This window comes from Salvelinus alpinus, chromosome 36 (assembly GCF_045679555.1).
Source record: "Salvelinus alpinus chromosome 36, SLU_Salpinus.1, whole genome shotgun sequence".
Taxonomy (NCBI): Eukaryota; Metazoa; Chordata; class Actinopteri; order Salmoniformes; family Salmonidae; genus Salvelinus; species Salvelinus alpinus.
Genome location: NC_092121.1, coordinates 13,090,372 through 13,105,733, shown reverse-complemented (window position 1 = coordinate 13,105,733; position 15,362 = coordinate 13,090,372). Strand labels below are relative to the sequence as shown.

Sequence of the window (15,362 nt, the reverse complement as noted above, 5' to 3'; positions counted from 1 at the left end):
TGGAAGCAGACAAAAACACAGGTCATTATCAGAGATATTTTCGAGTGCCAAAGAAAGGCAGTGGCATGAGACTGATCTTAAATTTGAGGGTGTTGAACAAATCATTACGAAAACTACCTTTTCGCATGTTAACACACCGCCGTCTATTCAAAGTAGTCAGACAGACAGGATACGGATATTGTGCTATCTAGACGACTGTCTTATAATAGCGAAGTTGAGAGAATTGGTCGAGACACACACCAGGATAGTGATAAATCATATCCACAATCTGGGTTTCCTGATAAACTGTGAAAAGAGTTGTCTCACTCTTCGTCAACAGACAAGCTTCTTAGGCTTGGAACTGAACTCTATGCGCTCACGTCTAACAGTCACCAGACAGAGGTGCATTCTGACTGCAGCACGCCCACTCCACCGGAGCCGTACTTTCAGGGCTCGCCGGGTTATGGTTTTACAGGGGCTGATGGTTGGGGCATCAGCAGTCTTACCACTTGGCCTATTACGCATAAGACCTATCCAACAATGGTTTATAAGCCAACGCATTCATCCGAACAGAGACCGTTATCGAATGATAACCATTACGTGGCAATGTCACCACAGTCTATCCTTCTGGCAAAGCCCAAGAATACTCTCAGCTGGGGTCCAGCTGGGTCCAGTAGTCTTGCAGGTTGTCATAAAGACCGACACCTCCCTGAAGGGATGGGGGGCAGTTTACGACGGACACATAACGAACAGTCAGTGGGAAGAACACAAATCTTCATATAGATGTTTTGGAGCTGGAAGCGATACGGCTGGCTCTATTACATTTTGCCCCCAGGATAGAGGCAAAATTCATTGTCGGAATGAATCACGTTCTGATTCATTCCGACAACTCAACCTCGATCGCGTACGTCAATCGCCAGGGCGGAGTCCGCTCACTGGCCATGCACCAAGTGGCATCACGGATACATCTGTGGGCACACACACACCTGCGCTCACTGTCAGCAGCGCACATTCCAGGCCAGTTGAATCTAGGTGCAGACCTATTGTCGAGGGGAGAGCCTCAGTCTGCGGAGTGGCGTATCCAGCCACAGGTGATAGAGGTGATTTGATGCCAGTTTGGACGAGCCCACGTAGATCTGTTTGCATCTTGAGGCGCAACACATTGCCCTCTTTAGTATTCCATTCTGAACGACAACCCACCATTAGGTCATGATGCCCTGGCCCACCAATGGCCCTGAGCTCATCTATATACATTTCCTCCAATTCCCCTGCTACAACATGTCTTGGACAGAGTGAGTGAGCACATGGTTTGCAGACCTGAGTTCAATGGTGTCCGGAGCGCCTTTGATACTCCCGTTACGCACTGACATTCTGTCTCAGGCGGGAGGGGAACATCTTTTAAATGACGGGTTACCTCTGACGGTTATCGAGACTATAGAGTGCTAGGGCTCCTTCAAGGCACATAGTGAAGAACCAATGCACTGCAGTATCGGTATCATACTGAGCTTCCTTCTGAGTCCGTTTGATAAAGGCCTTTCTCCTTCTACATTGAAGGTCTATTTAGATGCTATATCGGTGCCATGCTGATATAGATGGTAAGCACGCGGGAAGCCACATTTTGGCCTTGGTTTATGAAGGGCACCCGTCATCTGCGCCAGCCTACATGTCTATTCCCCAGATGGGATTTGGTCACAGTTCTGGATGCGTTAACTAACACTCCTTTCGAGCCTATAGACTCAATAGAATAAAAATTCCTCTTGTTTAAAGCGGCGCTACTATTAGCCCTTGCCTAGGCGATACAAGTAGGTGACCTGGCGGCCTTCTCCGTGCACGAGTCATGCATGGTGTTCTCAGAGGAAAGCGAAGGGTTACATTGACACTTAACCTTGCTTATTTGCCTAAGATCATTACATCTGGTTTTAAATCTATGGTTATTGATCTAGCTACATTCTATTAGAGGTGTGAACATCTTTGGCACTACTCCGGGGCGTTTCATTGGACAAGGTATGTGCGGGAGCTTCTTGGGCAACACTTCACACTTTTGTCAGGTTCTATAGTCTTGACATGACTGCGTCTCGTTGTCACATTCAGTACTGGCTGCAGCCAGACGTTAGTCCCTGTGTTACCTATTTCTTATTAATTGTATCACATAGCCTTTGCCTTTGACTGTCTTATCCTGGTCTTGAGTTTGTTATATCAGGGTTATCCCCTTTAGACCACTTGACTGTGCCCGGCAGGCTGCGCAGCGGTGCCAACCCTGATGACCAGCAAGGTTGGTTATATACGATATAGCAAAGTAAGAACTCGGGGCTTGCTAGAGTGACACTCTCCGGCAGGGCAGTGCGTATTATACCCTCGTAGGGCGGGGCATTATGCATCATGGCCCGGAGGAGACAATCACTGCCTGCTAGGGCCAAGACAGGACTTGGGTGGTTTCAAAGCAGAAAATTATTCAGTGGTGCTGTCTGGAGACAGCTTATAGCAAAGTCAGAACTCTCGTTCTTCATTCATAAAACCAGGGTTGTAGTACAACCCATTCATTTAATGGCTGTGATAGGAGAAAACTGAGGATGGATCAACAACATTGTGGTTACTCCACAATACTAACCTAAATGACAGAATGAAAAGGAAGCCTGTACAGAATACAAATATTCCAAAACATACAACCTGTTTGCAATAAGGCACTAAAGTAACCCCGCAAAATTTTGGGCAATGAAATGTACTTTATGTCCTGAATACAAAGCGTTATGTTTGGGGCAAATCAATTACATCACTAAGTACCACTCTTCCTATTTCAAGCATGGTGGTGGCTGCATCATGTTATGGGTATGCTTGTCATCGGCAACGACAAGGGAATTTTTTAAGATAAGAAGAAACGGAATAGACCTAAGCACAGGCAAAATCCTAGAGGAAAACCTGGTTCAGTCTACCTGGTTCAGTCTACTTTCCATAGACACTGGGAGACAAATGCACCTTTCAGAAGGAAAATAACCTAAAACACGGCCAAATATACACTGGAGTTGCTTACCAAGATGACATTGAATGTTCCTCAGTGGCATAGTTACAGTTTTGTCTTAAATCGGCTTGAAAATCTATGGCAAAACTTGAAAATGGCTGTCTAGCAATATTCAACAACCAACTTGACAGAGCTTGAAGAATAAAAATAATAATAATGTGCTAATCCAGGTGTGCAATGCTCTAAAAGACTCACAGCTGTAATCACTGCCAAAAGAGATTCTAACATGTATTGACTGTGTCAATACTTATGTAAATTAGATATTTCTGTATTTTTTTTTCAATATATTTGCAACAATTTCTAAAAACATGTTTTCACATTGTCATTATGGGTGTAGATATGTGTGTAGATATGTGAGATAAAAAATATATGTGAGATAAAAATATATGTGAGATAAAAAATATATATTTAATAGATTTTGAGTTCAAGTTGTAACACAACAAAATGTTGAATAAGTCAAGGGGTCTGAATACTTTCTGAAGCCACTGTATAAAAAGGCAGCAGACTGCTTGGGATGGCAACACCACAAGCCTATGAGTGTCAATGAGGCAACTGGGAGGCTCCAATGAAAGGAAAGAGAATTATCCAACCCTGGACTCTGGCACCCTCTCCCTAGTTCTACAACTTGCCCTCACTGTACTATAACTTGCACCTCCAGGATTGGGCTCTTAAGTCACATCCTTATCATCCAAGATGGCGTAGCAGTAGGACGTGTCTTTGTCTTGTCTTGTCCCGTGTAAATAGTCTTCGTATTTTTCGTATACATTTCGTATATATTTTAATTTCACTTTCCATCTAGGAACTGAATATACATTCCTACATTCCGCCTCACCCAATGTGGTACGGACCTGCTATTTTTTTATACTTTAGAACCGTAACCCCAATCAGAAGCTAGCCAGATAACTAGCTACTAGCTAGTAGTCAGTTAGCCACTGCTGCGGTCTTCACCCTCAACTCGGACACTGCCAGCTTCAATACCGGGCCAATACCTGCCAGTCTGCAAGCGTGATATCAACCCAGAGCACATAGGACTGCTTTTTCTCTACCACATCACCGGATTCCTGACGCAAGCTCTGGACAATTACACCGTATCATCACAGCTAGCTAGCTGCAACCGAGTGGCTACTACTGGCTAACACCTCTGTCCCGAAGCAAGCACCAGTTAGCCTTGAGCTAGCCTCGAGCTAGGCCCATCTGCCGGCTAGCCGAAGAGGTCTACCAGCGAATTCTTGGGCTACAATACCTCTTTTGCCAATTGGACTGGACCTTTTTTTTTTGCCGACACAGAGCCCTGCCAATCCATCACAACTGGTCTAAATCAGCTACAAGCTAATTTAGCCATTTTTTTGCCGCTGCTAGTAGCTTTTACCTTCTGCACAGACACCAGCCCTGTTATTAGCCTGGATATTACTCACCAATTTACCAGCATCGGACTGTCTCTCGACAACAACGCCGGATTCCTGCCGTAATCCCTGAGCCACTGCTTCTGATCCTCACAGCTAGCTTGCAGCTAGCGCAGCTAGCGCCACTGCCACGAAGCTAGCACCAGTTAGCAAACACAATTCTACAATTCACAACCTCTCTTTCGCCATCCGGCTTGGATTCTCTGTCGACACGACCACGTCTGAGCAGACCCCCTCCGTCTGAGCAGACCACCCCCCGGGCTACTAACTTTAAACGCCGCGTGCTAGCTTAGTGGAGGCCTCCCTGCTCCATCTACGGCTGCCCCCTGGACACTATGATCACTTGGCTACATAGCTGATGCATGCTTGACTGTCCATTAATTCACGGTACTCCATTCTGTTTATTTGTGTTTTATCTGTCGGCTCTGTGCTTTAACTCAGGATCTGTGTGTAGTTAATCCGACCCTCTCTGCCGAGTCGTCGCCATTTTTACCTGTTGTTGCTGTGTTAGACTAGCACCCTGTTATTGCTGCTGTTATCTTACCTGTTGTTTTAGCTAGCTCTCCCAATCAAGACCTGCAATCACTTTATGCCTTATTGTATGTCTCTCTCATATATCAATATGCCTTGCATACTGTTGTTCAGGCTAGTTATCATTATCATTGTTTTGGTTTGCAATGGACCCTGTAGTTCCACTCTCCGTACCTCTGTTACCTCCTTTGTCCCACCTCCCACACATGCGGTGACCTCACCCATTGAGACCAGCATGTCCAGAGATACAACCTCTCTTATCATCACCCAGTGCCTGGGCTTGCCTCCGCTGTACCCGCGCCCCTCCATACCCCTGTCTGCACATTATGCCCAGAATCTATTCTACCACGCCCATAAATCTGCTCCTTTTATTCTTTGTCCCCAACGCTCTAGGCGACCAGTTTTGATAGCCTTTAGCCGCACCCTCATCCTACTACTCCTCTGTTCCTCGGGTGATGTGGAGGTAAACCCAGGCCCTGCATGTCCCCAGTCACCCTCATTTGTTGACTTCTGTGATCGAAAAAGCCTTGGCCTCATGCATGTCAACATCAGAAGCCTCCTCCCTAAGTTTGCCTTACTCACCGCTTTAGCACACTCTGCCAACCCTGATGTCCTTGCCGTGTCCGAATCCTGGCTTAGGAAGGCCACCAAAAATTCTGAGATTTCCATACCCAACTATAACACTTTCCGTCAAGATAGAACTGCCAAAGGGGGAGGAGTTGCAATCTACTGCAGAGATAGCCTGCAAAGTTCTGTCATACTTTCCAGGTCTATGCCCAAACAGTTCGAACTTCTAATTTTAAAAATTAATCTCTCCAGAAATAAGTCTCTCACTGTTGCCGCCTGCTACCGACCCCCCTCAGCTCCCAGCTGTGCCCTGGACACCATCTGTGAATTGATCGCTCCCCATCTAGCTTCAGAGTTTGTTCTGTTAGGTGACCTAAACTGGGATATGCTTAACACCCCGGCAGTCCTACAATCCAAGCTTGATGCCCTCAATCTCACACAAATCATCAAGGAACCCACCAGGTACAACCCTAAATCCGTAAACATGGGCACCCTAATAGACATTATCCTGACCAACCTGCCCTCCAAATACACCTCTGCTGTCTTCAATCAAGATCTCAGCGATCACTGCCTCATTGCCTGTATCCGCCACGGGTCCGCGGTCAAACGACCACCCCTCATCACTGTCAAACGCTCCCTAAAACACTTCTGCGAGCAGGCCTTTCTAATCGACCTGGCCCGGGTACCCTGGAAGGATATTGACCTCATCCCGTCAGTTGAGGATGCCTGGTCATTCTTTAAATGTTACTTCCTCACCATATTAGACAAGCATGCTCCGTTCAAAAAATGCAGAACCAAGAACAGATATAGCCCTTGGTTCACTCCAGACCTGACTGCCCTCGACCAGCACAAAAACATCCTGTGGCGAACTGCAATAGCATCGAAGAGCCCCCGCGATATGCAACTGTTCAGGGAAGTCAGGAACCAATACACGCAGTCAGTCAGGAAAGCAAAGGCCAGCTTTTTCAAGCAGAAATTTGCATCCTGTAGCTCTAACTCCAAAAAGTTCTGGGATACTGTAAAGTCCATGGAGAACAAGAGCACCTCCTCCCAGCTGCCCACTGCACTGAGGCTAGGTAACACGGTCACCACCGATAAATCCGTGATAATCGAAGACTTCAACAAGCATTTCTCAATGGCTGGCCATGCCTTCCTCCTGGCGACTCCAACCTTGGCCAACAGCCCCGCCCCCCCCGCTGCTACTCGCCCAAGCCTCCCCAGCTTCTCCTTTACCCAAATCCAGATAGCAGATGTTCTGAAAGAGTTGAAAAACCTGGACCCATACAAATCAGCTGGGCTTGACAATCTGGACCCCCTATTTCTGAAACTGTCCGCCGCCATTGTCGCACCCCCTATCACCAGCCTGTTCAACCTCTCCTTCGTATCATCTGAGATCCCCAAGGATTGGAAAGCTGCCGCGGTCATCCCCCTCTTCAAAGGGGGAGACACCCTGGACCCAAACTGTTACAGACCTATATCCATCCTGCCCTGCCTATCTAAGGTCTTCGAAAGCCAAGTCAACAAACAGATCACTGACCATCTCGAATCCCGCCGTACCTTCTCCGCTGTGCAATCCGGTTTCCGAGCCGGTCATGGGTGCACCTCAGCCACGCTCAAGGTACTAAACGATATCATAACCGCCATCGATAAAAGACATTACTGTGCAGCCGTCTTCATCGACCTGGCCAAGGCTTTCGACTCTGTCAATCACAATATTCTTATCGGCAGACTCAGTAGCCTCGGTTTTTCTAATGACTGCCTTGCCTGGTTCACCAACTACTTTGCAGACAGAGTTCAGTGTGTCAAATCGGAGGGCATGTTGTCCGGTCCTCTGGCAGTCTCTATGGGGGTACCACAGGGTTCAATTCTCGGGCCGACTCTTTTCTCTGTATACATCAATGATGTTGCTCTTGCTGCGGGCGATTCCCTGATCCACCTCTACGCAGACGACACCATTCTATATACTTCCGGCCCTTCCTTGGACACTGTGCTATCTAACCTCCAAACGAGCTTCAATGCCATACAACACTCCTTCCGTGGCCTCCAACTGCTCTTAAACGCTAGTAAAACCAAATGCATGCTTTTCAACCGTTCGCTGCCTGCACCCGCACGCCCGACTAGCATCACCACCCTGGACGGTTCCGACCTAGAATATGTGGACATCTATAAGTACCTAGGTGTCTGGCTAGACTGCAAACTCTCCTTCCAGACTCATATCAAACATCTCCAATCCAAAATCAAAGCAAGAATCGGCTTTCTATTCCGCAACAAAGCCTCCTTCACTCACGCCGCCAAACTTACCCTAGTAAAACTGACTATCCTACCGATCCTCGACTTCGGCGATGTCATCTACAAAATAGCTTCCAATACTCTACTCAGCAAACTGGATGCAGTTTATCACAGTGCCATTCGTTTTGTTACTAAAGCACCTTATACGACCCACCACTGCGACCTGTATGCCCTAGTCGGCTGGCCCTCGCTACATGTTCGTCGTCAGACCCACTGGCTCCAGGTCATCTACAAGGCTATGCTAGGTAAAGTGCCGCCTTATCTCAGTTCACTGGTCACGATGGCTACACCCACCCGCAACACGCGCTCCAGCAGGTGTATCTCACTGATCATCCCTAAAGCCAAAACCTCATTTGGACGCCTTTCCTTCCAGTTCTCTGCTGCCTGCGACTGGAACGAATTGCAAAAATCTCTGAAGTTGGAGACTTTTATCTCCCTCAACAACTTTAAAAATCTGCTATCCGAGCAGCTAACCGATCGCTGCAGCTGTACATAGTCCATCTGTAAACTACCCACCCAATTTACCTACCTCACCCCCCATACTGCTTTTATTTATTTACTTTTCTGCTCTTTTGCACACCAGTATCTCTTCTTGCACATGATCATCTGATGATTTATCACTCCAGTGTTAATCTGCTAAATTATAATTATTCGATTTATTGCCTACCTCATGCCTTTTGCACACATTGTATATAGATTCTCTTTTTTTTCTACCATGTTATTGACTTGTTTATTGTTTACTCCATGTGTAACTCTGTGTTGTCTGTTCACACTGCTATGCTTTATCTTGGCCAGGTCGCAGTTGCAAATGAGAACTTGTTCTCAACTAGCCTACCTGGTTAAATAAAGGTGAAATAAAAATAAAAAAAATAAAAAATTTAGAAGTGAGCTTGCTAGTACAATATGTCTGCCTGAATCGAACATGACCTTCCTCTGGCTCACTGCAACTGTGATGCACATTGGGATGTTCCAGTGCACTCTTATACTGTCCAGGTTGAGCTGGCATATTGCTTCGTCCAGACAATCATGTCCACCATCCTGGCTGTCTGCCCTGGAGTTGCCGTATATGTTGACTTGGTGACATTATGGTGTATGGGGAGGATACAACCACACGTGACAAGCGCATGAGGCAGGTGTTCACTACAATGAACCAACACAACCTGACACTCATTGACAAGAAATGCCATCAACTTAGTGGGCATGTCATAGGAATTGCACTGATAGGCCCACTCCACCATCAGTCCTCTCCTCAGGCAGTTACTAGAGACAGAGACACCATGGAACTGGACTGCCACATGTCAGGAGGACATTCAACAGCCAACATGCTGTCTGGAAATTGATGGCGTGCAATGCCCTCATACCTATTTAGCTACCAACCATGGCTGGCCAGCCCATGTGACACCTGAAATGGGCTGCATTGTAAAGAATGAGCTCTCATGCTGGGGTGACATATGCATTGGTCTGGAAAACTGTGCAGTAATTCCAACATACAGTTGAAGTCGGAAGTTTACATACACCTTAGCCAAATACATTTAAACTCAGTTTTTCCACAATTCCTAACGTTTAATCCTAGTAAAAATGATCTGTCTTAGGTCAGTTAGGATCACCACTTTATTTTAAGAATGTGAAATGTCAGAATAATAGTAGAGAGAATGATTTATTTCAGCTTTTATTTCTTTCATCACATTCCCAGTGGGTCAGAAGTTTACATACACTCAATTAGTGTTTGGTAGCATTTACCTTTAAATTGTTTAACTTGGGTCAAACATTTCGGGTAGCCTTCCACAAGCTTCCCAAAATAAGTTGGGTGAATTTTGACCCATTCCTCCTGACAGAGCTGGTGTAACTGAGTCAGGTTTGTAGGCCTCCTTGCTTGCACACGCTTTTTCAGTTCTGCCCACAAATTTTCTATGGGATTGAGGTCAGGGCTTTGTGATGGACACTCCAACACCTTGACTTTGTTGTCCTTAGGCCATTTTGCCACAACTTTGGAAGTATGCTTGGGATCATTGTCCATTTGGAAGACCCATTTGCGACCAAGCTTTAACTTCCTGACTGATGTCTTGAGATGTTGCTTCAATATATCCACAATTTTCCTTCCTCATGATGTCATCTATTTTGTGACGGGCACCAGTCCCTCCTGCAGCAAAGCACCCCCACAACATGATGCTGCCACCCCCGTGCTTCACGGTTGGGATGGTGTTCTTCGGCTTGCAAGACTCCCCCTTTTTCCTCCAAACACAATGATGGTCATTATGGCCAAAGAGTTCAATTTTTGTTTCATCAGACCAGAGGACATTTCTCCAAAAAGTACGATCTTTGTCCCCATGTGCAGTTACAAACCGTAGTCTGGCTTTTTTATGGCGGTTTTGGAGCAGTGGCTTCTTCATTGCTGAGCGGCGTTTCAGGTTATGTCGATATAGGACTCGTTTTACTGTGGATATAGATACCTTTGTACCTGTTTCCTCCAGCATCTTCACAAGGTCCTTTGCTGTTGTTCTGGGATTGATTTGCACTTTTCGCACCAAAGTACGTTCATCTCTTGGAGACAGAACGCGTCTCCTTCCTGAGCGGTATGACGGCTGCGTGGTCCCATGGTGTTTATACTTGCGTACTATTGTTTGTACAGATGAACGTGGTACCTTCAGGCGTTTGGAAATTGCTCCCAAGGATGAACCAGACTTGTGGAGGTCTACAATTTTTTTTTTCCTGAGGTCTTGGCTGATTTCTTTTGATTTTCCCATGATGTCAAGCAAAGAGGCACTGAGTTTGAAGGTAGGCCTTGAAATACATCCACAGGTACACCTCCAATTGACTCAAATTATGTCAATTAGCCTATCAGAAGCTTCTAAAGCCATGACATCATTTTCAGGAATTTTCCAAGTTGTTTAAAAGCACAGTCAACTTAGTGTATGTAAACTTCTGACCCATTGGAATTGTACACCCCTGGATGGTAAAACTTGCTGTATGTGATCGTTTATGGTGGCTGGGGATTGACTGAGATAGTGGTCTTTGTGCACCATGCTTGATCAGCTCCACTTCCTCTGCAACCCGCCAAATGCCCATGGATCAAATGTATATGTGTCTGGAGCTGTGCTCTGTCCAGTTAGTCAATGGGTCTCATTGACATGCAAGCTGCATTTGCTAACTGCCTATACTGAACTGTAGAAATGGAAACTGATCCCCCCCCACAGCCCAAATACCCCGCCAGTCATACAGGAAGGATATTGTGCAGGCCCCAGAACTACAACCACCACTGGCTACTTTGTCTCCTCACCCTGTTAGGACACACTCATGTCCTGGTCACCTCAGAGACTTTGAATCAACGTTGCACATTTCATTTTATTGGGGAAAAGAGGGCTGTAAATACAGAAAGTATTCAGACTTCTTCCACATTTTGTTACGTTACAGCGTTATTCTAAAATTGATTAAATCGTTTTTCCCCCTCATCAATCTACACACAATACGCCATTATGGCAAAGCAAAAACAGGTTTTTGGAAATATCACATTTACATAAGTATTCAGACTAGAGGTCGACCGATTATGATTTTTCAACGCCGATACCGATACCGATTATTGGAGGACAAAAAAAGCCGATACGATTAATAGGCCGATTTATATATAGATATATATATCATACACACACATTTTTGTAATAATGACAACTGCAACAATACTGAATGAACAACGAACACTTTTATTTTAACTTAATATAATACATAAATACACACACACACACACAGCTCTGAAGTGACAATGATACTGAAGAGTCTGCTTAGGAGACAAATACTCTCAACTGTTTGAATAAAAATAGTTTTTATTTAAGTTACCTGTGATGAATGTTGAAAACAAAAACTGTCATTTCTATATGCAGGAAATCCTATTTTAATAATGGGCATGGTAAGAATTGACGACCAAAGTGCGAGTCATAATTCCCATGACACCTTCTAGCAAAATCTGAAAAGCGGTTCCTTCATTTATTCCATAGGATATTTTTTAGATTCACTTAAAATAAGGTCTGTGTTTCGTGTAGGCTTACACCACCTTGCCAATTTTATAACTGTGTAGATATCCATAGGACAAGGTAACGCTGATCAATATTGGCTAAATACACTGCTCAAAAAAATAAAGGGAACACTTAAACAACACAATGTAACTCTAAGTCAATCACACTTCTGTGAAATCAAACTGTCCACTTAGGAAGCAACACTGATTGACAATAAATTTCACATGCTGTTGTGCAAATGGAATAGACAAAAGGTGGAAATTATAGGCAATTAGCAAGACACCCCCAATAAAGGAGTGATTCTGCAGGTGGTGACCACAGACCACTTCTCAGTTCCTATGCTTCCTGGCTGATGTTTTGGTCACTTTTGAATGCTGGCGGTGCTCTCACTCAAGTGGTAGCATGAGACGGAGTCTACAACCCACACAAGTGGCTCAGGTAGTGCAGCTCATCCAGGATGGCACATCAATGCGAGCTGTGGCAAGAAGGTTTGCTGTGTCTGTCAGCGTAGTGTCCAGAGCATGGAGGCGCTACCAGGAGACAGGCCAGTACATCAGGAGACGTGGAGGAGGCCGTAGGAGGGCAACAACCCAGCAGCAGGACCGCTACCTCCGCCTTTGAGCAGGAGGAGCACTGCCAGAGCCCTGCAAAATGACCTCCAGCAGGCCACAAATGTACATGTGTCTGCTCAAACGGTCAGAAACAGACTCCATGAGGGTGGTATGAGGGCCCGACGTGTTGCTTCCTAAGTGGACAGTGGACAGTTTGATTTCACAGAAGTGTGATTGACTTGGAGTTACATTGTGTTGTTTAAGTGTTCCCTTTATTTTTTTGAGCAGTGTATAAGCGAAGATCATTTTTTTTGTAGAGTGGATTTATGAAAATATGTTGAGAAACGTTACCTTATCCTAGTGAGATTTACACGGGTATCAAAACGTCGAGGCGGTTTAAGCCTGCACGAAACACAGACCTTATTTGAAGTAGATCAAGACATTCTCTATGGAAGACATGAACGGTAAAATAACGAAGGAACCCCTGTCAAGTTCAGCCGCAAGTTATTACAGGAATTATAACGCGTCGACTATTTCTCTCTAATCCGGAAATTATCACCTCGAAAACAAAACGTTTATTCCGTTACGTATTTTATCTAACGGGTGGTATCCATGAGTCTAAATATTCCTGTTACATTGCACAACCTTCAATGTTGTCATAATTACGTAAAATTCTGGCAAATTAGTTCGCAAAGAGCCAGGCGGCCCAAACTGTTGCATATACCCTGACTCTGCGTGCAATGAACGCAAGAGAAATGACACAATTTCACCTGGTTAATATTGCCTGCTAACCTGGATTTCTTTTAGCTAAATATGCAGGTTTAAAAATATATACTTGTGTATTGATTTTAAGAAAGGCATTGATGTTTATGGTTAAGTACATATTGGAGCAATGACAGTCATTGATTGATTGTTTTTTATAAGATAAGTTTAATGCTAGCTAGCAATTTACCTTAGCTTACTGCATTTGCGGCACAGGCAGGCTCCTCGTGGAGTGCAATGTAATCAGTGTTAGAGCATTGGACTAGTTAACTGTAAGGTTGCAAGATTGGATCCCCCGAGGCAGAACGTTCCTAGGCCGTCATTGAAAATAAGAATGTGTTCTTAACTGACTTGCCTAGTTAAATAAAGATTAAATAAAGGTGTAAAAAAAATATATAAAAAAAAGAAATAAAAAAATTATATATATAAAAAATATTTTAAAAATACCGGTTTCCGATTGATATGACAACTTGAAACCTCTAATTCAGACCCTTTACTCAGTAATTTGTTGATGCACCTTTGGCAGCGATTACAGCCTCGAGTCTTCTTGGGTATGACGCTACAAGCTTGGCACACCTGCATTTGGGGAGTGTCTCCTCATTCTTCTCTGCAGATCCTCTCAAGCTCTGTCAGGTTGGATGGGGAGCATCGCTGCACAGCTATTTTCTGAGGAGTGGCTTCATCTGGCCACTCTACCATAAAGGCCTGATTGGTGGAGTGCTGCAGAGATGGTTGTCCTTCTGGAAGGTTCTCCCATCTCCACAGAGGAACTCTGGAGCTCTGTCAAGAGTGACCATCGGCTTCTTGATCACCTACCTGACCAAGGCCCTTCTCCCCAGATTGCTCAGTTTGGCTGCGCGGCCAGCTCTAGGAAGAGTCTTGGCGGTTCCAAACTTCTTCCATTTAAGAATAATGGAAGCCACTGTGTTCTTGTGGACCTTCAATGCTGCAGACATTTTTTTGTGTACCCTTCCCCAAAACTGTGCCTCGACACAATCCTGTCTCTAAGCTCTACGGGCAATTCCTTTGACCTCTTGGCTTGGATTTTGCTCTGACATGCACTGTCAACTGTGGGACCTAATATAGACAGGTGTGTGCCTTTCCAAATCATATCCAATCAATTGAATTCACCACAGGTGAACTCCAATCAACTTGTAGAAACATCTCACAGATGATCAATGGAAACAGGATGCACCTGAGCAAAATGTCTAGTCTCATAGCAAAGGTTCTGAATATTTAGGTAAATAAGGTATCTGTTTTTATTTTTAATACATTTGCAAACATTTCTAAAAACCTATTTTCACTTTGTCATTATGGGGTATGTGTGTAGATTGATTAGGAAAAGTTTTTATTTAATCCATTTTAGAATAAGGCTGTAACGTAACAAAATGTTGAAAAAGTCAAGGGATCTGAATACTTTCAGAATGCACTGTATATCGATGTTGTTACAATTAGTAAACATTTGGATTATCAAATCATTTATGCAACCATGATGTGATGTATCACAAGATTGGACGTTGCATGCAATTTCAATTGCGTTTGAATTGCTTCATGTATCAGCAAAGTTGCTTGAGATGACACATAAATTGCTTCGTGTGACGCAGGCTTAAGATAACTCAATATACTATTACGTTTTGTCATTTGTGTAATTGCTATGTTAATGTAAGGGACATAGAAATGGATTAAGAAAGTGGATGTTCTGAACAAGGAGAAAGATAAGCGCTGTACCCGTAAGACAAGTCTCCGTGGTCTGAGTCCTTTCCTGCGGTATGCCAGGGCTCGGTCCTTCTCCTCCCTGATAAGACACAGAGAATATGAAATTGCAATGGCTAAAGCAGAAGTAGTATGCAGTATTCATACTAACAGCACTCTCAGTACTACTCACTTCTCTTCATAAGCCAGCACCAGGCGTGGGTCCAGTATGTGGTCCTCTGGTTCCCAGGTGCTGTACCTGTAAAACAATCACACTCTATAAGCACTGTTTATGCAGGATCATCATGGCATGATCCTCTTGAATAAGGCAAGGAGGTACAATGACAGGAGTTGTTATAGAATCATATGGGAACTTTCAATGAATTTATGTATAGAGACTGCAAGCGGTTATACCTTACCTTTTAAAACCCTGGCAGATTGTCAATTGTCAATAGATATCATTACAAATACACCAAATCAATCACCAGACACTTTTAAATGTCAACCTCTATTGCGCAAGTGAGTCGTTCTGCAATTTGTTATGTTTTTCCCACTTGTCTTAACT

The 15,362-nt window shown here is 44.5% G+C and overlaps 1 protein-coding gene across 16 annotated transcripts in view; it reads right to left on the bottom strand.

Moving 5' to 3' along the window:
* LOC139565346 (chromobox protein homolog 8-like) overlaps positions 1–15,362 on the bottom strand; it is a 30,176-nt gene that overhangs the window by 11,058 nt on the left and 3,756 nt on the right. For 14 of the 16 annotated variants that reach the window (XM_071385601.1, XM_071385602.1, XM_071385610.1 and 11 more), the window contains 2 exons: positions 14,991–15,056; positions 14,834–14,900 (listed from right to left, as the gene is read on the bottom strand). The exons of the other annotated variants lie outside the window; for them this stretch is intronic. In XM_071385601.1, coding sequence (XP_071241702.1) covers positions 14,834–14,900; positions 14,991–15,056 — 133 coding nt within the window. The remainder of the gene's footprint in view (positions 1–14,833; positions 14,901–14,990; positions 15,057–15,362) is intronic. 16 annotated transcript variants of the gene reach the window in all.